Genomic DNA, 25,220 nt, shown 5'->3' on the forward strand with positions numbered 1-25,220 from the left:
CCCCTAAGCCTGGGGTGACTCGGATCCTCTGCAATACCATTGCTTCTTCAGGAAATCAACCTCAGCATCTCAGCAATCAGCATCTCATCGCAAATGCTACACTGAGGATTCTGGGGCACTCAGCCTAGAAGATGAGGACTCTTAGCAGGACCCTCAAGCCCTCCCCAGAGCCGCACCCAGGATAAAGGGGGGACACCTAAGGTGGAGGGTGGGGCGTGAGAGGAAGGGGGACGGCTCAGCCCGCTGCCCGGCCCCAGCCTCGGACCCCGGGACCACCTTCAGGGCCCTGGCCTTGGCAGGAGCAGAGGTCCAACCCTGCCTTCCTCTCGTCCCCAAAGGAAACACCCTGGCCCCATTGCCATCTCTTTCTCATCTCCAGCCTCACACCAGCTGGCACCTGACCACAGAACCAGGTTCCTCAGAGTTGAGAATGAGACAAAAGTGGGGAAACTCGTCTCTCCCAACCCTCCCTTTATCTAGGTACATTGTTCACATATAGGAATGTTCTGGACTTTCTGTCATCCCACAGACAGAGCTTTATGAGGGCAGGGAGACCCAGGAGGATTAGGGGGTTTGCCTAAAATCATGCACGAAGTCTCTACAATTAAGGACTAGAACCCAATGTCCTGACTTCCACTCCAGGAATTTTGCCACTTGTGAAACCTTGTTTCTTCTGCTTGGCCTCATGCACTCTTACACACTTACCCGTATAATGGATTTTTTTCCCTTTCTTTTTGTTTTTATTAGAACGTGCTCTAATGTGGAAAGGTAAGAGGTGATAGAGGCAATGGGTGTGCTTGAAGAAAAGCTGAATGCGTGGAATGGTACTCCAGTCCCTGCGTGTGCATACATGTGTGCGTGCACACACCCGGGAAGGGGAGGACCAGGCAGGGCTGGCAGGGTGGCCACCGTGTGCTGTGCAGCAGTCTACACAGGGATTCAGGTGTCTGGTCCACTCCCATGCAGGAAGCCGGCATGCACTACTGATGGGTTTCACGTGAAGCCACAGCGCACGGATCTATCCTATAGGGCACCGACACCAGACCACACACAGCACGGATCTATCCTATAGGGCACCGACACCAGACCACACATGGGACAGCAGGAGAGCCACTGGACCCAGGCCTACCCCAGAGAGAAGGCTCAGCGGACAGCTGCCTTCCTGTGAGAGGCCTGAGGTTTCTGGAAAGGTTTTGAACCCTGCATGTGACCCATTCTCCTCTCTTCTCATATCAAAGACCAATGGGATATCCCAACCCTCCCTCGGAATCCCATGGATCCTCATGAAAACTCAACAAAGGGCTCGGAAAGGAGAAGCAGCAGGAAATCTGTTTCCATGAGGCCTCAGGCCTGGTGTTCATTTGATTCGCCATCCGGTTTCTTCCTGGTACCGGGCACAGGCCAGTTTCCCCATCTGGCGGGGTGGCTGGCTCTCTGGGAAGGGTCTCAAATGTGGGCTCACTCCCTCCTTCCAGAGACGCTCAGGTCCAAGCACGCTATACTCCCCCCAAATCCAGCGACATTCAGGCGGTGGATGGAGGCGGCTCTGATGCACATGTAATTACATTGCACAGACGTACACGACACAGACAATGGATGGATCGCGCAGGTGGTCACAAAGGAACCCATAGACCCGGGCCACCACCGCGTGCAGACACACAGAGACGCACAGCTGAAGCGCAGGTGGCAGGAACAGTCCCAGCCCCCATGTCCACAGTCCATGCCAGCCCCCAGAGTTCTCTCCTTCCAGTGGAGGCTGTTCCTGAGAAAAAGTCCACCAGAGACTCCCACATGCGCCGATGGGATCTTCAGAGGGAAGTCCTGGGAGAGACCCTCCAGCGGGAGCCCAGGAGTGCCCTCTGCTGGACATGAAGGGCTGGTGCAGCTCAGGACACCTCTGGCCGGCTGGAGGCGTCAGAGGGAGCTCAGAGTGTGAGAGTGTGTGTGAGAGTGTGTGTGTGTGTGTGTGTGTGTGTGTGTGTGTGTCTCAGAAGGGTGGGAAGGGCTGAAATCTAGACCTGACAGGGATTCTGCACAGGAAATGCTCAGTGTTGTGCATTTTTCTGGGGTGGCTGGTGTACCAGAAATTTCCACCAAGAGCGCCTAAAGGTTCAGGCAAGCTCACCTGGGCACCTGGAGAGGTGGTGGACATGCAGTGGCAAAGCCATGCAAGGCACATGCTGGATTCTTGCTTTCTTCTCAGTCAGCTGCTCCCAGGACATTTCCCCAAAACCTGGATCACAGCCTCCCAGACTTCCTGCATAGACCTCCTGGGTCCTTTTAGCTAAAGGATCTATTCCAGGCCAGGTCCTGAAGCCATCTGCCAGGCCTCTGGCAGCGGGAGTGGTTGCGTCCCTCCTTCACCTCTCCCACGTGTCCTCTTTTTCTACAAGTTGGAGGCCTGTGACCCAGAAGCCCTGGGGCTCTCCCTCACTCCTAAGGGCTCCGTCAAGTCTGTTCTTGCCTCAGAGCTAGCTCTGTCTTCAACTCACTGACCCACAAGCCTCAGGCCAGGAAGGGGCAAGGGGCGAGGGGCTCTGCTTAGGAAGAAGGAAACTGCTAGAGGGTGGATATGCCCACTTCACTGCCCCAAATGCCATGGCTGGGGCAGGAAGACCAAATGGTCCATTTGTGAGTATATTTGTGTGTGTGTGTGGGTGTAGAGGGTACAGTTAAGGATGGTGTTAGAGGGAAAATGGGTAAAAGGACAGTGTATACAAAGGAATCATTCCTGCCTGTATAAACTGTTCCTCCTGATGTAGATAGTAATGTATTTATATAATAAAATTTATTAGACCAAATAAAACCAAACTAAGAGTCATGTCAGTGGGCTGGCATGTCAGTTTCTTCTTGGTTGAAGGGAGAAGGGGAATTATTTTAGGAATTAACAAAAGCTAAGTAAACAAGGAAGACTGATTGAAGGAGTCTGGGGGGTAGGGGCAGTGTGTGCCCATCCTGGCCTCCTGCCCCAGCTGAGCCTAGTCGGGATGAGGGGGCTCTGGCAGCAACGACTCCCAGGAACTAGACAAATGGGACAGGGAACTGACCGGGGACGTTCTCTCGGTGGCTGCTCGGTGGGGACCTCGGGGAGCCTCCCCTGCTGTCTCGCCTTCCTCCTCTTGAGGCCTGTGGAAGACACAGTCCCGATTTAGAAACAAACACCTCAGAGGCCAGAGACTATCTCCAAGGCCTGGCTTCCCACCCCGCCCCCAGAGAACACAAGCCAAGTCAGCAGCCTGGCAGACACTTAGCAAGGAGCTGCTCAATCTGCCTCAGCCTGAAAGGTTAGGCAGATGCTTCAGAAATGCCATGGCTCTGTGCAGCACGGCCTCTGGGACACGTGTTCAGCTGGTTCCCAGAGCAGGGGGGCAATGGTGCAGCAGCCACTGCCCTCCACCCATTTTCTTCCTGCACGAGGCCTTCAGGCCACCCAGGATTGGGGGGGAATGAAAGCTCTTCTCTGTCTTTAAGCTCCAGACACTGTATTTCTGTATTTCTCTGACTAGTGGCCCAGGTGTGAGAGGTCACATGTGGATTGTCGAGGCATCAGGGGGCGGTTTCTGATTAGAAGGACCCTTCCCCTCCCCCTCAGCAGAGGGCTCCAGCCAAGTCCTCCCCACACTCACCCAGTCTCCTCGTCAGTTCTCTCCGGGGTCTGGTGTTCTTTGAGCTCAAGCTAGGGGAGGCAAAGGCCGGGGGTGGGTGTCGGGTCAGAGCAGCCGCAGAGGGGAGGCTGTTCTCGGACAAGCTTCCTCCAAAGAGGCTCCCTGTACCCGACACACCTGGTGTTCGTTCCTTTTGGAATTAGCCCCTTTTGTCTTTGGGGTTCAAAAGTCAGTACTTTCTCCCACTCCTATTTCCTTCCCACTCTCCCGCCTTGCCCAGCCTTTACACTGTCCGCAGGTCCCCAGCAACCGCCGAAGACTTCTTGACTTGAGGAACCCCCAAGGCGCGGCTGCCCACCGCCCCGAGCCTCCCAGCTCACCGTGGTGGGCTTCTCCAGGGCGGCGAAGCGCTCTGCCCAGCCTGCCGTGGATTTCTCAAAAGCCTCATGCCTCTTGATGAGCTTTTCCACACTGTCCACCGTGTGTCCAAAGTCCCGGCTGGCCAGGTAGGGCTCCTGGGCGATCAGCCACGCTTCAGCCACCGAGGCGTCCCGAGAGAACTGGCACACTTCCAGCCCTGCCACGGACAACACAGCCGGAGGGTCTGTTAGCACCCAGTGGTCCGATCCTGCCGGGACCCCGGGGGCCCCTCACAGACAGACGCGGAGCTGGCGGGCAGGCCGAGACCCACGTAGGTGTCCCTGAATCGCGTGGACACCCTGCTCAGTGGTGACCTGCTGCCCGAGGCTGCTCCATCCCCATGCTGGGCCCCTACCTCATCTCCACCAATAGCGATATTTGAAAAACACATGAATTAGAACAAACTCTAAAACAAAATGGTTTTGACATCGCCCTTTGAGAACAGTCTTCTGCCCTGAGTGTTCCCTTCCGGGCCCCTGGCTGTCTCACTCACATAGTCGTGTACAAGCAGCCACAGGAGACTCCAGGTCTTTGTGGCTTGCGGCTTCTACCGGGTGGTGGAATTTCCCTACCTCTCCTGTTTCCAGCTGCGGAGAACAGAGTTCTTTCTGTGCCCCACACACCTCAGATCAAAGCTTTGGGATGCGCTAGAGCCTTACCCTGACCCCTGGAGAGGCCACAGCTCTACGGGGACACCGGCCAAGCAGGAGGCGGGGGACAGGTGGGGCAGACGGGGGACAGGGAACAGGTGCTGGCTGGTCAGAGGGAGGCTGCCAGCAGCGTGTCTGCTGGGTCTTCTCCCCCAAAGCCCTTGGCCCTGAACTTTGCTGCTGAGTGGTGCTGTGGAGGCTCTTCTCCAGCAGGGGGGGAAATCCACCGTGTTGTGCCATCACCCCTCCCCGGCCCCTCCCCCCTCCCCACCGGCGCCCCCAGGTTCCCTGGCTCCCAGGCTGCACTCACACATGTGGAGCTGCTCCTGGCGGGCCTTCCACTTCTCCTCCATCTCCTTCCTCCTGGACACCACCTGCTGCAGTTTCTCCCTGATCTGTGGGGAGAAAGGGAAGACAGCTCAGGCTTTGGTAACCCTTCCCACTGTCTGAGGTGGTGTGCGGAGGGGCCCTGCACAGCCTGCTGGGCTTTGTCACACCGACCTGGCTTCAAGTCTTGGCCCTGCCACTTGCCAGCTGTGCAGCCTTGGGTAAATTACTTAACCTCTCTGAGGTTACCACGGGCCTCACCCAGGAAGTGGGTGTCACCAAGACCAAAGCACACACACATGCGAGGGTTAGGTGGGTTATGAGCCCACTCTCCCTACAGAGTAGCGGCCAGTTCCTCGAATAGGTTTGGTGGAGCTATAATCCCCGGGCCTACACACAGCCCCAGTCCTCCCCGGGGTGAAAGAAAGCTAAGCCTCCTCAGAGAAACCACGGCCCATGGGTTCCCTCCCAGGAAGCTGTCTGGCCCAGCAGGAGCGGAGGCGAGGACAGGGAGGGCCCGTCTTGGTCCCGCCTTCCCCTCCCACCTCATCCGAGGCTTGGTGTTGCCGCTGCAGCAGGGACTCGCCGAGCTCCAGGCAGGCGCTGAAGTTCTTGCTTCGGGTTTCCATCTCCGCCAGAATGCCCTTGTGATACTTCATGAGCAGTTCCACCGAGGAGACGTCCCTGTGGGGGCGGGTGTTTGGTGAAAAAGGAAACTCTGGGTGACTCTGGCCCATCTGACACCAAGTCCCGATCAGAGGGGGACCCCTACCTGCCTGGGAGTCTGACTCTCTCCTCTCTCTCTGGACAGCCAGGAAGCCCTCTGCCAGCTGCCCAGCCCCAGCAGGAACACTGAGGCCCTAGTGTCCTCCCTTGGTCAGTGGTCAGGACATGGACGGGGGTGCAGTGACCACAAAAAAAGCCCGGGAATGTTAAATTTGGCAATAAAAAGGAATGAGGTACTGATACATGGATGAACCTTGGAAAGACTGTGGTAAGTGAAAGAAGCCAGTCACAAAGGACCACATATTATATGATTCCACTCATATGAAAAGTCTACAATAGGCAAATTTAGAGACAGAAAGCAGATTAGTGGTTGCCAGAGGAGCGGGGGGTGATGACTGCTAAGGGGTACAGGGTTTCTTTCTGGGGTGATGAAAATGTTCTAACCATGCTGTGGTGATGGTTGTACAACTGTGACTATGCAAAACAAACACCGAATGGTACATTTTAAATGGCTGAATTGTATGGTATGCGGATTATAGCTCAATAATGATGCTAAATATAAAAGCTTGACCACCGGGACAGGCACCCTAGGGCGAGAGGGACAGAAGTGGGCACAAAGTGTGTAGAGAGCTCTGATCCCGGCCGACTGCCCACGTGCCTGCCCCCACCTCTCGTGCGCAATGAGCTCCTTTCCTGAGTTTTAGGGAAATGGCCCCCATATGCCCGTGCTGGGGGAAGAGCAGGACCACTTCTGGACCTGCCCAGTTCTGAATGTGTAAACTGCTTATGTTCACTGACAACCATGGCCCCTGCCCCCACTGTAGAATCTGAATGACAGATATCTTTCTCGCCACTCTCAGGACTCCCTTTACTCTGGAATAGTCGGTTCTCCCGGTGGCAGCTGAGCCACTCAGATTCTCCCTGGACCCAGCCTCAGGTGCCCCTTGGAGATTCTTGCACACCCACAGTCCAGGACGTCTCTCCGGGACAGACCCTCGGAGCAGCGCCCTGCTCTGCCAGCCTCTGGGACAAAGTGGGCCAGGAGCGGGGGCTGCCTTGAGGACGCCGCCCTCACCTGGGCTTCTCCTGGGTCTCGATTTGCCGGATGATGCTCTCCATCCAGGAGAGGAGGTCTCGGACCATGCTGAAGAAGCGGAATTTGTCCGCTGTGTCCACCAGCTGGGTGCGGCGCCCCGCGCAGGCATCGAGCAGCGCCTGCCATGCAGCGGACACCTCCTGTTCCTTGTTCTGGATGGTGTCTGCCTTCTCTCCAGCGTACGCTGTCTGCAGGCGGGTGGCCACGTCCTGGAACTGCTGTACCTGTGATGGGGCAAAAGTGAACATTGTTTTCCAGGCAGACACGACTTGGGCCTGGGATGGGCAAGGGCGTCTGCCTCCTCCCAGTCTCCCTCCCGAGGACAGTGCTGGAAGCGGGATCCACCCACTGGGTGCTGGAGAGAAGGCTTCTTGCTTTGGCACCTCTGCTGACCCAAAGCATCCCTTGGGCTCTGATGAGGATTTGGGAGTGAGAGGGGCTCTGTGCCCTTTGATGTATGATTATGAGACTAATTATGTACCAGGCACTGCTCTAAACACTTTTTTTTTTTTTTTTTTTTTTTGCGGTACGCGGGTCTCTCACTGCTGTGGCCTCTCCCGTTGCGGAGCACAGGCTCCGGACGCGCAGGCTCAGCGGCCATGGCTCACAGGCCCAGCCGCTCCGCGGCATGTGGGATCTTCCCGGACCGGGGCACGAACCCGTGTCCCTTGCATCGGCAGGCAGACTCTCGACCACTGCGCCACCAGGGAAGCCCCCTAAACACTTTTTGTTACTCTCTTTATCTTTACAACACCACTATCAAAGAGGTACTATTATTATCCCTGTTTTTGAGATGAGGAAACTGAGGCACAGGGAGGCTAAGTGACTGGCCTGAGGTCATTCACGCTCAGAGAGGGTGCAACTGGGATTGGAGGCGTGCTCTCAACTCCCTGTTCCTAACCGTTCTGCATGGTGCCATCCTCTGCTTGAGGCCGGCCCCAGGGCAGTGAAGCCTCATTCCTGAGACCTCGTTGGGGCTGTACCTGCCACAGGGGCTCCAGTACCCCCAAAGCGCCTCCAGCTGGAGGACAAATCTTTAGGCTGTCCCCTTCTTGGTGAACCAGGGGCCCAACCTACTTTGGTGTTCTTTCCCGAAACCCTGCTGGGTCGGTGCAGGACTGCACAGCTGGCCCAGCTCTCCCTGCTCCACTGGAGGCCCGGTGAGTCCCCACAGCTGAGCCCCTTGCCCTCACCCTTTCCATCATGCTGAAGTCTGCAGAACCCTAGGGGCCTGGGGAGGTACCTCAGGGGGCACCCCATGATGAGAGGAGGGAGTCTAAGCTGGTCTTGGGCCCCCCTCCAGCTCCCATGGGGAAAGACTGAACAGCTCAGTGGCTAAGGGTGTGGAGTCTATAGCCAGACTGCCAGGATCTGAATTCTAGCTCCACTGCTTAGCTGCATGTTTCTGGACAATTTAGTTACCCTTCTGTGCCTTGCTTTCCTCATCTAGAAAAGGCAGGTAACATTATTCCCTTCCTCAGAGGGAGGCTGAGGATTCAGTGACCACGTATATTGCTTAGAACAGTACCTGGTGCTAGAAAAGTGCTACATGTATGTTCACTAATGATACTGTAATACTTGGACAACCAGAGAAATTGCATTTGAAGGTATTTTTGCATCGGGTTTTGGGAAAGGTTCAGTTTAAAGAACTAGTTCTGAAGCTAAAGAACATCTGAAAGCCTCTGCTTCCTGCCCGGAGCTGTTGCTTCTCTAAGGAGATGCCTGTTCGAGAAGTCTCCCCGCTAGGAGCCAGGAGAGGACCTGACACTGCGCCCCACGGAAGCTAGTCATGGGGAAGGCGTGGACGGACAGCCAGGGATGAGAGGCACCTGCACACCCAGCAGGTGGAGCTCCCGCTCAAAGGCTGTGTGCACGCGGTGAAAGGACTCGGCGGTGCTGGCGTCCAGCCCCACATCCTCAGGCAGCTCGCGGTGCTTCTCATCAATGAGGCCCAGGATCTCGGCGCCAGTGTAGAAGTAGCGCTGCAGGTCATAGGAGGCGGCCAGCAGCTGCATGCGCGTGTCGATGAGCTCCAGCAGGTCCGCCCACATCTCATTCAGCCCATCCTTCCACTCGGCGATGGTGGCCGCCTCTGCGTGGCCCACGTCGATGAGCCGCTCAATGATGGCATTCACGTTGTCCACCCGCTCCTGCCCAATCGCCCCGGTCTCCCGGGCAAAGTCCCGGAACTTGTCCCGGAGCATCTGGATGGGGGTAGACAGAAAAGCGGTTACCGGTTATCAGGGCTCAGGGGTGCGGTGGTGTCATCACACTAGCTGCCGACTCTCCCAGCGGCACCTGCCACTGCCTGGAGCTGGGCTCTCACGTCTGCCCCAGGGCACCTGAGCTCACACCGGGGGAGCCCGCATCTCTGCGGCACTTTGCACCTGGCGGGTGTGTGTATGTGTCTGGAACGACAGCTCCTAGGTCTACTGCATTAGAGGGAGACAAAGCAAGCGGTGGCCATGGGTACTCACAGTCACGTGGTCGAAGTCTTGCCCCATTTCTGGGGAGGAGGCCACCAGCTCCTTCTCCGTGATCCACTGCTCCAGGTCTTCCACCTCCCGCTTCAGCTGGAACAGGTGGTACATGTTCTCCAGCTTCCGCCTGCGCTCCTCTGCCATGTCCTTCAGCCCCGCGTACTGCTTGTCCACCTGCCCCTGAAGTCTGATGATCTGTTCCCTGGAATTCAAAACAAGAAAGCCCTCAGGGACGGCAACAGAGAACCCAGAGCAGCCAGATCAGAGGAGCCAGCCTCCTCCTCCCCAGGCCCGAGGCAGGGACGAGTGGCGGAGCACAGCTTCAGAGAAACGGCAGAGCGACTTTTCACGGGGAAGAGTTGGGGAGAGAAGGAACCATCCCTTAGACCATGATGCTTCAGGGGATAGTGAAATGTGTTCCCTTAGAGGGGGTGCCTCCCGCCCCTGCCCCTGACTCTGGGAAGCTCAGAGAGACAAGTGTACATGGAGAACTCTTCCGCTCTTCTTCCAGGGAGGCTGAGGCGTGGGCTGTCTGAGCCTGGCTCCACCAGCAGCAGACCCTGCTCAGCTCTTCCGGGAGGGACATGCCATACCAGGGGCTCGATCCCTGGGGCTCCTTGGGAGATGCTGAGGCAGCTGCTGTGGGTGCCCTGAAGGTGACTGAGGACAGGGCCATGACTGGGGGTGGCCTGAGGTGTCTGGCCCAGTGGACTCCCATTTATGCAAAACCCACATAACTGAACAGTTTAGATGGGTATATAATGATTTCGCTGAGACACTGTGAGATCCTGAGGTACCTTCTGGACCACAAAAAGAAAAGCAAATTTAGGCTATGCTGAAAGATGCTGAATAACTCTTGAAAAGACTGGAGCTCTCTGTTCACCAAGAGGGTAGTTTTGCTGTTCCATTTCCTAATCTCTTTGCAAACCAGGCCTCAGTCAGCCCTGTGTGAAGTTACACAAAACCACAACATAAAAGGGAATTGGGCCAATCAGCAGGCCAGAAGGCAGTTTTCTCAAACCCACAGTTTTCGGTAAAACTGTTCCTGTTTTCCGCCTTGGACCTGAAGGGATCCTGGTTGGTGGGGGCCCTGGCCTGATGCCCGGGATCTGGCCAAGTTGTCCCAGGAGGCACACGCACCCCTCAGGGTGGCCTGCAGACAGCAGGCTCTGGGCCCGGCCAGCCAGCTGCTTGATGTTCCTCCCGTACTCGTCTACTGTGCGTTGCTGCCGCAAGTGCCGCTTCAACATCACGATGGCGCCCTCTTCATCCTAGGAGGCAGCGGACTGTCAGGGCACGAGCTCACCTGGCCCAGGTTACAGCCCAGCTCCTGGAGGTGCCCGAGATGGGGGAGGGCCAGCCTCGCAGGACACCCATAGGAGAGCTGCGCACAGTCCCCTCCCCTCTCCTCCCGTTGCCCGGCAACACCCACACCCTACCTTCCATTTGTCACCCTCAATTCTCATCTGACATCCACCCTTCCTGGCCCAGATCCAACCTCTGTCCCCATGGAAACTTCCTGTATCACCCCAGCTTTTAGAGACCCCCCTCACCTCTCACCCCCTCCCGCAGTAGTTCATCTGCACAGAATCCATGGCACAAAAAAGGTGAAGAACGCTTGGGTTAGAGCAAATCTAATTGGCAAACAGGGCGCCCGGCTGCAGTACGTGCACTGTATGTTCTTGAGAGGAGGGGCGTCCTGAGAAGGAGGGTACCTCGTACACCCTCTCCCTGCCCTCACTCCTCACACACCTGGCCTTACAGGTTCCCCACTGACTGCCCACCTCCACCCAGCTCTTCCTCTGGGCTGGTCTTGACGCCCAGCCTAGCACCCTGCCCGAGCCGACCTGGGGGGTCTCGTCGGAGAAGACGTAGAACTCCTGCTCACTGATCCAGGCCTCGGCCTCGCCCGCGTCCAGGTAGTACTGCTGCGCCTCGCTGGCGTCCCGCAGGCGCTGCAGCCGCCCGGCCGCCGTCTCCCGCAGTGTGTCCCACGAGCCCTGCAGACGCCCCAGGCGCTCCTCCACGTCTCGGCAGTCGATCTCGGCCGTGGCCACCAGCTGCTGCCCTCTGTGCAGCACGTCCTCCACCCGCGGCGTGTGGCCCAGGATCTCATTCTGCAGCGTCTGCGGCCAGAGGGGAAGGGCTCAGGGGCTGGTCTTCCCACCGTGCAGGGCAGCCCAGGGTCACACCCTGGCACCTCTCGCCCTGAACCCCTTGGGGAAGCTTGAGCGGAGCAGATGTGGCCATAAAGACTGCTAGTGACCAGGAGCCCAGCATGGTGCTGGGCCTGCCACCACATTCCCCGCTGGCCCCCACCATGACCTTCTGAGGTGAGCACTGGACACCAGCGCACAGCAGTTAGGTGACTGGGGACAGCGAGTGGCAGAGTGGGATTTGAACACGGCTCTCTCGGAGCCCAGAGCCTGTGCTCGAGGGCTCCCTACACCTCCTGTTTCAGCAGAGCTTGATTTCTTAGCTGTACATGGTGGAGGAGAGGAAAACGATTCTTAAATGGCCTTTTGAGATCTGATTTTAGCAGCTTTTTACTCTGTATAAAACAATAGTTGACAGTTGCTCCTTGTTCAGAGTTTAGGATTTCATTTTGTTTTCCCCTGTTTCTATTTCTCAAATCATTTGTGAGCTTTGTATTATTTCCTGCTTGAGCCTTTGGTCACCAAGATGGCATTTTCTTCCCACTCTGGTGATGGGTCACCTTTATCTTCAGGGGGCCGTGACATGTCGTCACTCGCCTTCTGGGTCCTAGAGGCCCCAGCCTGGTTGCTCCTTGCGTGTGGGCTTTTGGCTCCTTACCCCCCATCTCCTCCCTTCTTACAATTTCCCATGGCCTTGAAAACTGTCTAGAGGGCGGGGGGTAAGAGCAGTACACACAGGCTGTGCTATGACTGTCAGCATTTAAAACACATAGAACTAGCAATACCCACAAGTCACCTAACTTGCTGAAATGCATCTTTACACTTGATGCTCAGAATCTCGATTCTGACAATTTCCCGTGGTCTCTGCAACTGTAGTCAAACAACCCGTGATGTCAGCTCCGCTTGCCTCTTTACTTTCCCTGAGATCTTATAACCTCTCCCTGAGATCTTATATCCTAAAAAGGTATTTCTTTCTCTCCTTTTAAGCAATTCCTTTCTAGGCTCCTGTGCAGTATGCTTACTTAGGACATCTTCCCTGACTTCATTCATTCAACCCATAGGTATTATTTCTGATGTATCAGGCCCTGTTCTAGGTTCTAGGGACAATATGGGAACAAGATAAACAAAACCCCTGCCCTCATAAAGCTTACACTCTAGAAGAGGAAATGATAAGCATGTAAATAAATGAATGAATGTATATAACAGGTACTACGAGAAAGAGACACCACTGAGATGAGGATTGTCTTCCAAGGTGTGGTGGTGGCCACTTTAACTGCGGGAGTCAGGAAGGGTTTTCTGTGCAGATGACATCTGAGTAAGACATGAATGATGAGGAGAGGGCAACCCCACAAAGATCTGGGGGATGAGTGTTGCTGGCAGGAGGGAAGAGCGAGGGCCAAGAAAGTCCTGGGGGTGGAAGCAAGCCTGGATGGTCCAAAGGGCCAGGCAAGCTAGAATACTGTGAAGGAGGGCAAAAGTGATAAGGGAGGAGATGCGGGAGAAGGCAGGGGCCAGACCAGGCAGGACAGTGGTTCTTTTTTTGTGTTTTTTTTTTGTGTGTGTGTGGTTTTTTTTTTTTTTTTTTTTTTTTTGCGGTATGCAGGCCTCTCACTGTTGTGGCCTCTCCCGTTGCGGAGCACAGGCTCCGGACGCGCAGGCTTAGCGGCCATGGCTCACGGGCCCAGCCGCTCCGCGGCATGTGGGATCTTCCCGGACCGGGGCACGAACCCGTGTGCCCTGCATCGGCAGGCGGGCTCTCAACCACTGCACCACCAGGGAAGCCCAGGACAGTGGTTCTTAACCGTGGTTGCAGGCTGAATCATCGGGGAAAACAGACACAGCCAGGGCCCCATCCCCAGAGATCCTTATTAATTAATCTGAGGTGGGACTTGGGCTCTCCTATGTTTTTAGGTTCCCCCAGGTGATTCTAATGTGCAGCCAGAGTTGAGAACCCTTCGTGTGGCACCTTGTAAGTTCTGTTCTAGTTGCAATGACAGCCATTAAAGTGTTGATTCTCAAAGTGGGGTTCCAGGCCAGCAGCATCAGCATCGCCTAGGATCTTGATAGAAATGCAAATTATCAGCCTCTGCTCCCAGAGTTTGATGCAGTAAATCTAGGGTGGAGCCTGGTCAACTGTGTTTTAACAAGCCCTCCGGGTGAGTCTGATGCACACTGACCACTGCAGTAGAAGAAATGATAAAATGGGATTTTGGCTTTAGCAAGGCTAGCCTAAAATAGTCTTTTGCGGGGCAGCCATGCTCTCCCACGAGATTATCTTTCCCTTCTTGTTAAGGGGAGCCCCATCCATATTAGTCTTGCCCTTCTCCTGAAATAGCAACCTTCAGCCAGGGGAGTTGAAAATCATTTGGCAATAACACTTATTGAGGCTAAAGTCTTGAGTACTGGAAGGACTAGAGTTGGTTCAATTAATAGTTGAGGAAACTGAGGCCCCGAGAATAGTCTTCCACCAGTCTTCCCCACTTTAACTGGAGGGTGTGATGTTAGCAGAAGCCCCGCCTCCACCACCTTCTAATTCAGGTCCCTATGTGTTGCCACCGGAACCTCTGTGGTTTTTTTTTTTTTTTTGCTGTACGCGGGTCTCTCACTGTTGTGGCCTCTCCCATTGCGGAGCACAGGCTCCGGACGCGCAGGCTCAGTGGCCATGGCTCACGGGCCCAGCCGCTCTGCGGCATGTGGGATCTTCCCGGACCGGGGCACGAACCTGTGTCCCCTGCATTGGCAGGCGGACTCTCAACCACTTCGCCACCAGGGAAGCCCAACCTCTGTGATTTGATCATGCCAACTAGAAGCAAAGCATTCAAGGGAGGTTTTAAGGAACCTCTTTGAATATAATTCATTCAGGTCTTTGCACAGTTGCTGGGTTCTGTGAGCAGATGTTGGCTGCTGATATTTGGGGGGAAGGACGTACTGTCTGCCATGACCTTCCTTCCCCAATGAGCTGCAGTACCGACTGGCACTCTGGGGCACACTGCTCTTCTCTGGGATAAGTTCCCAGGTTCTCCTTGCTCAAGGCTGCGGCTGCCGCCACATCCTGAGCCAAAGAGCGGACCAGGCAGGAGGGACTCTCTGCCCAAGAGCAGGGGTACGGCCAGCCCCTGGCTAGACCACGTGGCCAGACCATGACCCCATGCAGCTGGCCTTCCTGGAGGACGCAGGCTTCCCCTGCAGCCCTGACACAGAGGAAGTGCATCTGCTCACTTCCAGGATTCTGACCAGGGCTGCAGAGATTCCCAGTCCAGCCTGGGAAAGCAGAACAGCCAACGGATGTTTCCTCCAATGGCTCAGAGTCCAAGTTTAGCGGCTTCCTCATGGCGTTGCAGCCCCACAAGTATGCTCATGTGTCTAGAGAACAGGGGCCTACTTACCCTGAGGAGACTGAATAGGCCAAGCTTAGCCCTGGAAGAGGGACAAGGCAGTGATGGGAGAGACGCCAGGAGCTAAGCGCCTCCTCTTAGGGAGGTCACAGAATACAGAAGCTGTAAAGCACATGAAACCCCAGGCCAGGGCCTCCAGGTCCTGCACACACCTGTGCCCTGATGGGTCTGAATGGCCCCAAATCCCAAAGCACCTGGAACCCCCAGCCCCATTCACCTCCGCCCCACTCTGTGGTCCTCCCAGAATTCTCTCTGCCATCATCAAAGCTGCTCCTTTGGCTATGAGAATACAAACACAGACTGGGGACCCTGTAGCTAGCTATCAACAAGAACAATAACCTGGGGCTTCCCTGGTGGCGCAGTGGTTAAGAATCCGCCTGCCAATGCAGGGGACATGGGTTCGAGCCCTGGTCCGGGAAGACCCCACATGCCGCGGAGCAACTAAGCCCATGTGCCACAGCTACTGAAGCCCGCACGCCTAGAGCCCGTGCTCCACAAGAGAAGCCACCACAATGAGAAGCCTGCGCACCGCAACGAAGAGTAGCCCCCGCTCACTGCAACTAGAGAAAGCCCTCACACAGCAACGAAGACCCAATGCAGCCAAAAATAAATAAATAAATAAATAAATAAATAAAATTTAAAAAAAAAGAACAACAGTGTGTTATGTGCTGCTGGGGACCTTGTGCAGATCAGGGCTGGGGCTTCCTCCGTGGGGCAGGTGAGACTGACGAGGTGGCAGGACTCACCTGGTTCTTCTTTATGAGCAGCTGCACAGTTTGCAGGTTCGTGCCATGGTCGGTCGACTGGGCCAGAGGCAGCCTCTCCTCCACCCAGAGCTGCGGAGACCAGAAGGCGGGGGACAGCTGACGACAATCACAGCCACCCTTTCCCCATCACTCACCGTGGGCCAGACAGAGCTCTGCTTACTCTGTTTCCCCAGCTCTTCCCAACACCCCATCAGGGTTTTGTAAAAGGGGGGCATTTTGCTATTTTGAACTGAGGTTCCAAATAACTTGCTCCTGGTCACTTGGAGGGAAGGCAACGTAGCTGGATCTCGAGCTCAAGTCTGCCTGGCCCCAAAGTCCACGAGCGAGCTACCATTCAAAAGGCACTGGCTTACACTGACGTTTCATGTACTCATCACGACCACCCGATGAGACAAGGCGGTGAGATGACCAGACATCTGCTACCAAGAACTGCCCCGGGCAGCAGCCAGCTATCCCGATGACAGCTGCTGGCTCAGCCGCTGGGGGAGGGGGGAGCTGCGGCCCACCCACCGTCTCATCCTCTAAGTCCCGGCTGATCTGCAGCTTGGCTCTGGATGATTCCAGCTGCTGCTTCCTCCTCCCCAAGGGCTCCAGAAGGTCCAGGAACCGCTTCTCGATGCTCAAGTCTTCATGCTCTGCCTCCTCTCCCAGCGAGGGCATCTGGGCAAACAGCTCCTCCAGTTCCACCTTCCGCACGTTCACTTGGTCCTCCACACGCTGGGACACAAGGGGACAGTGTCGGCACCAGCCCTGGCACCTGGGCAGCCCCTCGTCCACTTCATCGTGCAAATCCCACCCATCCTCAAAGGCCTGGTTTGAGCTCAGCTTCCCCTAAGAAGTCTCCTTGGATTGCCCCCACCTCATCTTTTGCCCCTCTGAGCGTCTGTCCTATACTTCTCATGCCCACTTTTATGACCCCGTCTGGATCCCTCCCTGTCTTACTCATTGCAAAAGGGTAGGAGCTGGGCTGTGAACCAGGAGACCTGATAAAAGCCAGCCCAGCTAAGGGCACAGGAGGGTACTCCCTTTCAGGTTGCAGATTTGCTTCCAAGACCCCCTCCATTCCAACACCCTTAGTCTACAACCTGCTCACTTGCCTTCAGCTTAGCCAGCATCCGGTTGACGCTGGTCAGGTCCTTGCCCAGGTCGTCTGACTGTAGCTGGTCCTCCATGGCCCTGATCCACTTGTTGAGGTCGGCGTGGGTCTGCAAGCGCAGGTCAGAGCTCCTGGCAGCTGAGAGGCGCTGGGCCGTCTCCTGTGTGGTGGCCTGAAGCTCATCCCAGAGCCGGTGCAAGGCTTCCAGCCTCTGGGACACCAGGGCCGCAAACTGGGGCTTCTCCTCCATCAGCTGCTTTCCTTCCTGTGTGGGGAAGGAGGAGAGTTCACCCTCTGACCTTGGAGAGACGCCTTGTTCCAGGTGGTTGCAAAGGGCTAACCGAGGAGAGGTCAGTGAGGCAAAGGATCTGCCTAGAACTTGGGTGAGGCTCGGCTGAAAGACTCTGCACCCCCAGAGTTATTTGCAGTAGAAGGTGGGACAGGGAGAGTGTGTCTGGGGCAAATGATTCAGGGAGACTTGTAGCATAGGGAGCTGCAGACAAGAGCCAGCTAGTACTAAAAAAAAATTTTTTTTATTTAAAAAAAAAAAAAGATTCAAGATCCACCCAGGTACAACAACCATGGAAACCTCCCTGTGAGTTTGTTTGTTTATTTATCATGCCGCGCAGCTTGCGGGATCTTAGCTCCTAGAGCAGGGATTGAACCTGGGCCCTCAGCAGTGAAAGGGCAGAGTCCTAACCACTGGACTGCCAGGGAATTCCTTCACCCTCTCTTAATTGTCTTGCCAGAAGCTGTGCACTGACCTTCAGTGATATCTTTTAGTTGCTGAGTTTGCCTTGTCTGGTTTTCACCCACATAAATGTATCTTTTTTGGAAGGTTACAGTATGAGATGATTTGGGCCTAGGAATACATACTTGCTAATAATAGTTAATGTTTATTGAGTGCCTAATAATTGCCAAGTAATACTCTAAGTGCTTTAATGCCCACAACTCCCTTGGGTAGGTACTGTTATTATCCTCATTTTACAGATGAAGAAACTGAGGCACAGGGAGGTTGAGAAGTCAGACAGCCTGGCTCGGAGCCCACACCCTTATCCACTATGGACACAGCCTTGTGTGGCCCTAGGCCCGCTTTTTCCAGATAGCCACAGCAGGGAGGGGCAGAGGTACCTCCCTTCCTATTCCCAGATCTAACTCCGGCCACATTTTGACTTGGGCCCCTGGGCAAGCTTGTTACAGAGGGGACCCTTGGTATGAATGACCACTCCCTGGTGGTTCTGCCCATCCAAACAGTGAGGGTCAGTAGTCCCTGGCCCATTCTGCTCATCTCACATATTCCCCTGCCCCTGGGCAGGACAGCGCGGGGCCCTGGTGTGGATGATGGAAGGCAGACAGAGGTTACTGCCGTCCTAGCACTGAAAGCTGAGGCTCTGACTCTGTGACCTCAGTGTCCTGGACTGTCCCCAGACTCAGGCGACCCAGAGGAGGCACCCATTCTGACCGGGCTTTATAAGACTGGACGTATCAGGAGCTCTGAAGGTTTAACTACTATTTGGAGAAGTTTTTCACGTCCAGATTCTACACCGTCCAGCAAGCTGCGGGCCAGTGTCCATGCCCTGTGTGCAGCGCTGCTCAGGGAAGCATCCCGAGCAGAGAGCCCAAATGCTCGCTCTACTCACTGCATCAATGTTCTCTAGCCACCCCTGGTGGGAAGCCAGCTCTGCCACGAACGCCTGGTGCTTCAGCCATTTGTTGTGAAGGTTTCGAGCGTCATCATAGGAGACATCCTGAGATGTCAGCAGCTTGTCATTGATCCAGAGAGTGAGCTGTGGGCAGAAAGAGTGGGTTCAATGGTCCCCCAGTGTCCCTCTTTGGCCAGGGTCTCAGGGCAGGACTGCCACCTACCTCTGGCTGCAGAAGAAGAGGGCCAAGGGGAGGAAGTATGAACACAGCAGAGTACTCCCCTCCAACTCTGGATCCCTAACTCCCAGCACAGGAAACTTAACCTGCGTTGTCTCAGGGTTAAAATACAGGCACTACTGTGTCTTCCCCTCTAGAGTGTGTGCAGTATGACACCAGGTATATTTATACTTCTCTCCACATTTCCAGGACCGAGGACAGGGCCTGGCCTACTGCAGGAACTCCACAAGTGTTTACTGAATGGATGGATAAATCTACCCTTTGGCAGTAGGGGGAGAAATCATTAACAAACATGGAGAAAATGTTCTCTGAGGAAAAAGCCAAGGGCAGATCCTATAATTAACAATGAAGGAAGAACTGTGATGAGCCTCTGATGTTTCCAAGATGTCCTGGCACCATACCAAGCCTGGTTGGTACCAAGGGCAGAGGTGGGTGAAGACAAAGTCATTTGGGTTGAGAGGAAAGGGGTATGAGGATGGAAGCAAGAAAGAAGTCAGGGGAAGCCCCATTCCACATGGAAGTACTGTTCACGGAAGGACCCAGGAGTGCAGGTTAAAGACCTTCCTGTACAGCTCTCCCCAGGCTGAGCGAGGACCTTCTGAGTCAGCAGCTCTCCAACCAGAAGGTTGGTTGAGAATGCTGCTCTTTCTCACCCCCTAAGTTCTGATTCATGTGGGCCCAAGTGGGGCCCAGGAGTCTGCATCTAACCAGAGCCAAGACTGGCTCCATAATTTGCAGGGCCTGGTGCAAAATGGAAATGTTCAAGATTATTAAGAATTTCTCAGTGCTTTGTGTCCACCTAGAGGGGTGGGATAGGGAGGGTGGGAGGGAGGCACGAGAGGGAGGGGATATGGGGATATATGTATACATATAGCTGATTCACTTTGTTATACAGCAGAAACTAACACAACATTGTAAAGCAATTATACTCCAAGAAAGATATAAAAAAAAATTTTTTTGAAAGTAGAATCTGCTAAAGGAAAACTATAAAAAAAGAATTTCAAGATGGCAACAGGAAAGCATTAAACTAAACATGGGGCCCTTATAAGCACTGGGCCCCGTATGAATGCACAGGTCACGTGACTTTCAGGCTGACCCTGACCAGGGCCCTAGGTGACTCTTAATACAGACAGTCCTCAGGCCACTTTTTGAGAAAGCCTGCCCTGGACTTGACAAATTAGAAGATATCTTTACAGATTTGAAAAAGAAATTGTGGAACCAAAGATTCTAGAGGATGAAGGACCTAAGCTGTCCAGTGCCCAGAGCTCCCCACGTACGGAATCCAGACTCCTGAGTCTAGAAAGGACTTCCCACCTCTAGGACACTCTGCTTCTAGAAGGAATCTCCTGCAAAGTGGCCAGCCTGGCTGGAGCCTCACCTCCTGGCAGTTCTGCAGGAAGTTCTGGAGCTCCAGGTTGTCTCTCAGAAGGACTGAGGCCTCCTGGGCCTTCTCGTCATTCTTCCTGTGCCTGGAAGGGAAGCCGGAGCCACAGTCACGATGGTGCTGAGCACTGTACCACCACCCTACCTGGCCCCGTGACCCTAGGGGCGGAGGGTACCTGTCCTCAATCAGCTGCACCTTCTCCTTGATCTTGTCTGAGTAGAGGTTTCCTTCAGCTACCAGCTTGTTTCCAGAGTCCACAGGACTCAAAACCTTATCCCGGTTGTTCTCCATAGACACCAAGAATTCCTCAAACTTCCGGATCCTGGCCTCTGCAGCTTCTAGGGAGTCTGGGGGCTCCAAGTGAGCCAGAGTATATTCCTGTTGAAGCAAGTTTCCAGAACAGGCATGAAGACAAGCTGAGGAGGCGGGGAGGGCACCTGCCAGGCAGGAGCACCATGTGCAGCCATGCAGGTTACAGCATGAATGGCACCCCCTGGAGTTGTGCAAGGAAGAAGCTCCCTGGGTCTTTTCCCCCACCCCTACTCAGGGGCACCTGATCAACAGGGTGCCTAAAGCCACATGGAATTGTAACCACCCAGGGAAAAATTCACTTCTCTAGCCTCTAACTGGCCCAAGAACAAGACGTAGTCTGTGACACGGGGCTGGAAAGGGCATATGATAAGGAACGAAGAGGACTGTCCTCCAAACGAGTGGCTAGAGAGAGTCCAAGAAAAGCATAATTTGGTCCCTGAGCCCTGTAGCACTATTGCAGACTTACGACATAAATTCCCTGTTGCTCTGAGAGATGCCCCCTGGCCCCTGGCCCTGAATGCCTCACCCTACCTGGTTGCTGAGGATGGCTTCAGCCTGTTTGGCATCTTTCTGGAACTCCTGGAAGCCGAGGCACTGGGTGAGGGCATGGCTGCGGCTCTCCCACATCCGGTGCAGGGCATCCCAGCCCTTATCCAGGCCATCCAGCCGCTGGCCCAGGAGCAGGTACTCCGGGTCCGTCTGGCCATGGATCACCTTCTCTCCGGATGCCTTGACCTGCTGGTAGTTCTTCTGGTGCCTGTCAATGTCATCCTTGATGGCCGCATGCTGCTGCAGGAGCTGCTCAGCCTCTGGGAGGGACTCGGGCATGTCCTTGGAGGCCACATCCTTCTGGGCCGTGGACAGCCAGGCCTGGAAGGCATCCAGATCCTGCAGGAAGGCCTGCAGCTGGCTGGCTTCCCCCAGCGAGGCCTCCTGGCTCTTCAGGGCTTCCTGCAGGGCCTGCCACAGCTCCTCCACATACGCCTGCCGCTGGCCAATGTCCTTCTTCAGCTCAGGGTGTGACTCCATCAGCCGCTGCGACTCCTGCTGCAGGGCACCCACGCGGTCATGGATGGCGGCCACGTCACGCTCCAGCCCCAACAACTTGCGCTGGATGGAGATGACGCCTGCCAGGTCCCGGCCCAGGTCCTTTGTAGACTCCACCACCTTCGTCTTGTCCACCACCCACTTGCTGGTCTCCTCGCAATCCACACAGTAGCTGTGCACCCGGAGGGCCGAGTCCACAGCCTCCCGCCGTTCTAACACCATGGTCTGGAATTCCTGCCACCTGCCGAGGGAGACGGGGGACACAGAGATACCCTCTTCCTTAACGCTTCCCACAGGGTGTCCCTTCCACATTTAGAAGGGACACCAGATTTCCCTTCCAGAGTCTCTCCTGATAGGCCTTGCACGCTGAAAAAAGTCATCTATCCAACAAACTGTCATGAGTAAAATATGTTTATCCAATTTTACTCAAGACAACATAACTGTCAATCAGAGCTTTCCATCAGCAGGACGTGAGCTGTGATGTTATTCCAACCATCAGTAAAGGAACATGATGCTCTGTATGTAAGCTCTATATGTAGTTGAATTTCAGGCAAACGTACAGTTTCCCCAGAGTTTGAAAAATACAAGCATACCTTGTTTTATTGTGCTTCGCTTTACTGTGCTTCACAGATATTACAGGGTTTTTTGTTTTTGTTTTTTACAAATTGAAGGTCTGTGGTGACCCTTTGTTGAAAAATCTATCACTGGCATTTTTCCAACAACATTTTCTCACTTCATGTCTCTGTACTAATTTTTGGTAGTTATTGCAATATCAAACTTTTGCATTATTATATTTGTATGGTGATTTGTGGACAGTGATCTTTGATGTTACTATTGCAAAAAGATTATGACTCATTGAAAGCTCAGATATGATTAGCATTTTTTAGTGATAAAGTATTTTTAAATTAAGGTATGTACATTGTTTTTCTAGGCATAATGCTGTTGCACACTTAATAGACTACAGTATACTGTAAACAACTTTTATATGCACTGGGAAACCCCCCAAATTTGTGTGACTCGCTTTATTTTGATATTTGCTTTATTGGGGTGATCTGCAACTGAACCCACAATACCTCCAAGGTACACCTGTAATGAGAATAATTAGAAACCTCCCATCATCAACCTCAAGAATGCTTTAGGACACAGGGTCCCAGCTTCTCCAGAGGAAACACACAGATGCCTAAGACCAAGTTCCAAGTGCCCAGGGCCTAAGAAAAGCCACCATGGTTCTAAAACAAAAGAGTCCTGGTGAAGAGAAGGAAAAGGAAGAGGAAGGGGGAAGGAGAAGCTGGGATTATAATTAAAACATCATCTTAACCTTCATGTGCAGATGGGGAGGGTGAAGATGTCGGGCAGATGTCCTGGGGTTGGTCTGCAGCCCACAGTAAGCTTCTTCTAAAGAGCTGCCCATTAGCCTGGGCCCAGACCACCAGGGACACCTCCCATGGACCCAGGTTTACTCATCCTGCATCACCGTAATCTAGATGCACACGATAGTATGCTGAACACACATTTGCTAATTGAGCCTAACTCTCTTGAATATCTACAATGTATAAGCATTATGTTAGCCTTTGGGAGGACACAGTCATAGCTAGACTTTGCTCAACGGAGTGTATGGTTTAGAGAGAAATTAAGACAAACTCACCAAAAAACGATAGTATAAAATACTACGTACATAGCGCATACCAGGCAGAGAGGACTAAGGGAGCTGTGAGTAGGGATAATAGCAATCTCATGGTGGTCATCTGAGCTGTGTTTCAACGGGCAAACCTCCAGCGCCTCCACAGGAGTGATTTATTTAAGGATGGGGCCCCGAGTAGCTCGCTCATCTTTGCATAGTTCTGTGCCTGGTGCATGGATGCTGCTGAGGCTGGACCTCAAGGGGAAGGAGCAGGAGATTTCCTCCAAGGTGGTCTGAAACCACTGTGAAAGGATAGCGAGGCACTCCAGGGCTGTGAGATCTCCTGGCTCCATCCAGAAGCCACAGGAGAGGGTCTGGCAGTGCCCCTGGGCAAGTGGCTCCATGGCGATTTTCCAGACTTTTCCTGGTGTGGCCTCACTGCAGCCACCAGGCAGAGTCCACACAGGGGACAGGGTGAGGTTTGGGTCTCGTCTGCCTCCTAAACCCAACTTCCCCTCCACTGCACCATCTCCAAAAGGGAGGCAGTTGATAGAACTGCTCTAGGCAGCACTGGCCAGACCATGTCAGGAGTCCAGGTTTGGTCCTGGGCCCAAGACTGTTAAGAAAATGTTGGTCAACTAGAATGCATGTGGTGGGAAGTAATCACACATTCAGTAAGTGTTTGAATGACTCATATGTGCCGAGCCTGGCAGAAGATATTTCAGTTTTGTCCCCGGTCACTCATTCACTGTTATATCACACAACTACCAAGTGCCTTGTGCCAGGCCCCGTTCAAGGCTCTGGGCATGTAGCAAGGAACAAACCAAAGTGCCCTCATTCGAGTGGGCAGAGACAAATAAGTTTTTAATCCATCAGGTGGTGACAAGTACAGTGGAAAAAACGAAAGCAAGATAACAGGATTGAGGCAGAGGAGCTGGATGGGAAGCAGGTAGTGATACTTTGAATGGGGTGGACAGTGCGGGCTGCTCCAAGAAGCTGACACGTGAGCTGAGATCTGAGCGAGGGACTAAGGCAAGTGGATACTGGGGAAAAGAATATTCTGAACAGAGGGAACCTCAGACAGCAAAATGCTTGGTGCTCAGAGCACTGTGGACAATATATAAAGATACTGCTCTTCATTCGCTTACAGTCTAGTAGAAAAGCTCTTCAGGACAAAAGTAATTATAATACAAGGTAGAATGTGAAGCTCTAAGCCAGTCAAGGGAGGGAAAGATACTTTTTCATCCTGGAAACCGGGAAGGAGAGGAACCTGGACTGGCCTAAAAACAAGCATGATTTAGACTACGCAGTTGGAGGAGGATGCACTCTGTAGAGAGAACAGCAGCGACTTAGAGGCAGGACTGTGGATGCGGTGAAGAATGACAACTGTCTTTAAAAACACTTGAAGAGCTATCACGTGGAAGAAGAATCAGGGTAAGTTTCGTTATGTCTAACGGGCAGAGCCCGAATTTCAAGGAGGCAGATTTCCACTCACGATGAGATCAAACTTTCTACCCAAAAGGGGCTGCTCCCAAATGGGCTGTGCTACACAGGGACGGGGCGAGCTCCCTATGCTTGGAATGTTTGTGCAGGATGCAGGCTGTCTGGGGTACACGGCTCAGGTACCTTTCAACACTCAGATGTCATGGAAAACCATTTTACCTTCTCACACCTCAGGTTCTCTCTCACCTGAGGATGACAAGTATCTTGGTGTATTCCACTTAGGATGGTGTATGGCTTAGAGGTCTGTAAGATCATTCTCTGACCATAACTCATCAAAGCAGCAGATGTACTAGCTGACAAGTACTTCCTGTGTGTCATGCACATGCACACACATACATGCATGCACATGCATCCCGTTACCTCCAAACCTAAAGAAGAACAAGGAGGCATGCTCCTCCTCTGCATAAACCTTAGATTACAGAGGACCCTCCTGAACTACAGTCCCCTTCTTTGGATGCTGAGATAATCTAGTGGCTCCAAAGTCACCCCTGGCCTCCTCTTAAGCCCCCACTGTGCTGCTCCTTTTCTTTACAGCTGAGTCTTCCCTAACCCCACCTCCCAGGTTGCCTCGGGCAGAGCAGGGCTCAGGCACAAGTGTGGGGAGAGGGACCGGGGTAGTGGGGAGATGGTGAACACGTCCCATTGTGCGTGTAGGACCCAGGGTAACAAACAGGACACAGGCGCATGCTCTGTCCTCAGAGGTCCTCAAGGAACTCGTGGCAATTGCACCCTGTACTGAAAGCAGCCCCTCTCC

At 54.0% G+C, this 25,220-nt stretch overlaps 1 protein-coding gene across 1 annotated transcript in view; it reads right to left on the reverse strand.

The window, feature by feature from the left end:
- The window catches only part of SPTB (spectrin beta, erythrocytic), a 128,828-nt gene that overhangs the window by 12,627 nt on the left and 90,981 nt on the right, over nucleotides 1–25,220 (reverse strand). Inside the window, exons 16-32 of the mRNA XM_081228114.1 lie at nucleotides 20,827–21,583; nucleotides 20,159–20,361; nucleotides 19,978–20,068; nucleotides 18,359–18,505; nucleotides 16,720–16,983; nucleotides 16,133–16,339; nucleotides 15,602–15,691; nucleotides 11,152–11,430; nucleotides 10,445–10,575; nucleotides 9,302–9,506; nucleotides 8,654–9,028; nucleotides 6,804–7,048; nucleotides 5,548–5,686; nucleotides 4,986–5,070; nucleotides 3,986–4,182; nucleotides 3,627–3,676; nucleotides 3,048–3,126 (exon numbers count right to left, since the gene is read on the reverse strand). Of these exons, the coding sequence (XP_081084240.1) occupies nucleotides 3,048–3,126; nucleotides 3,627–3,676; nucleotides 3,986–4,182; nucleotides 4,986–5,070; nucleotides 5,548–5,686; nucleotides 6,804–7,048; nucleotides 8,654–9,028; nucleotides 9,302–9,506; nucleotides 10,445–10,575; nucleotides 11,152–11,430; nucleotides 15,602–15,691; nucleotides 16,133–16,339; nucleotides 16,720–16,983; nucleotides 18,359–18,505; nucleotides 19,978–20,068; nucleotides 20,159–20,361; nucleotides 20,827–21,583 (3,544 nt within the window). The remainder of the gene's footprint in view (nucleotides 1–3,047; nucleotides 3,127–3,626; nucleotides 3,677–3,985; nucleotides 4,183–4,985; nucleotides 5,071–5,547; nucleotides 5,687–6,803; nucleotides 7,049–8,653; nucleotides 9,029–9,301; nucleotides 9,507–10,444; nucleotides 10,576–11,151; nucleotides 11,431–15,601; nucleotides 15,692–16,132; nucleotides 16,340–16,719; nucleotides 16,984–18,358; nucleotides 18,506–19,977; nucleotides 20,069–20,158; nucleotides 20,362–20,826; nucleotides 21,584–25,220) is intronic.

This window comes from Mesoplodon bidens (genome assembly GCF_964165515.1).
Source record: "Mesoplodon bidens genome assembly, chromosome: 3".
NCBI lineage: Eukaryota > Metazoa > Chordata > Mammalia > Artiodactyla > Ziphiidae > Mesoplodon > Mesoplodon bidens.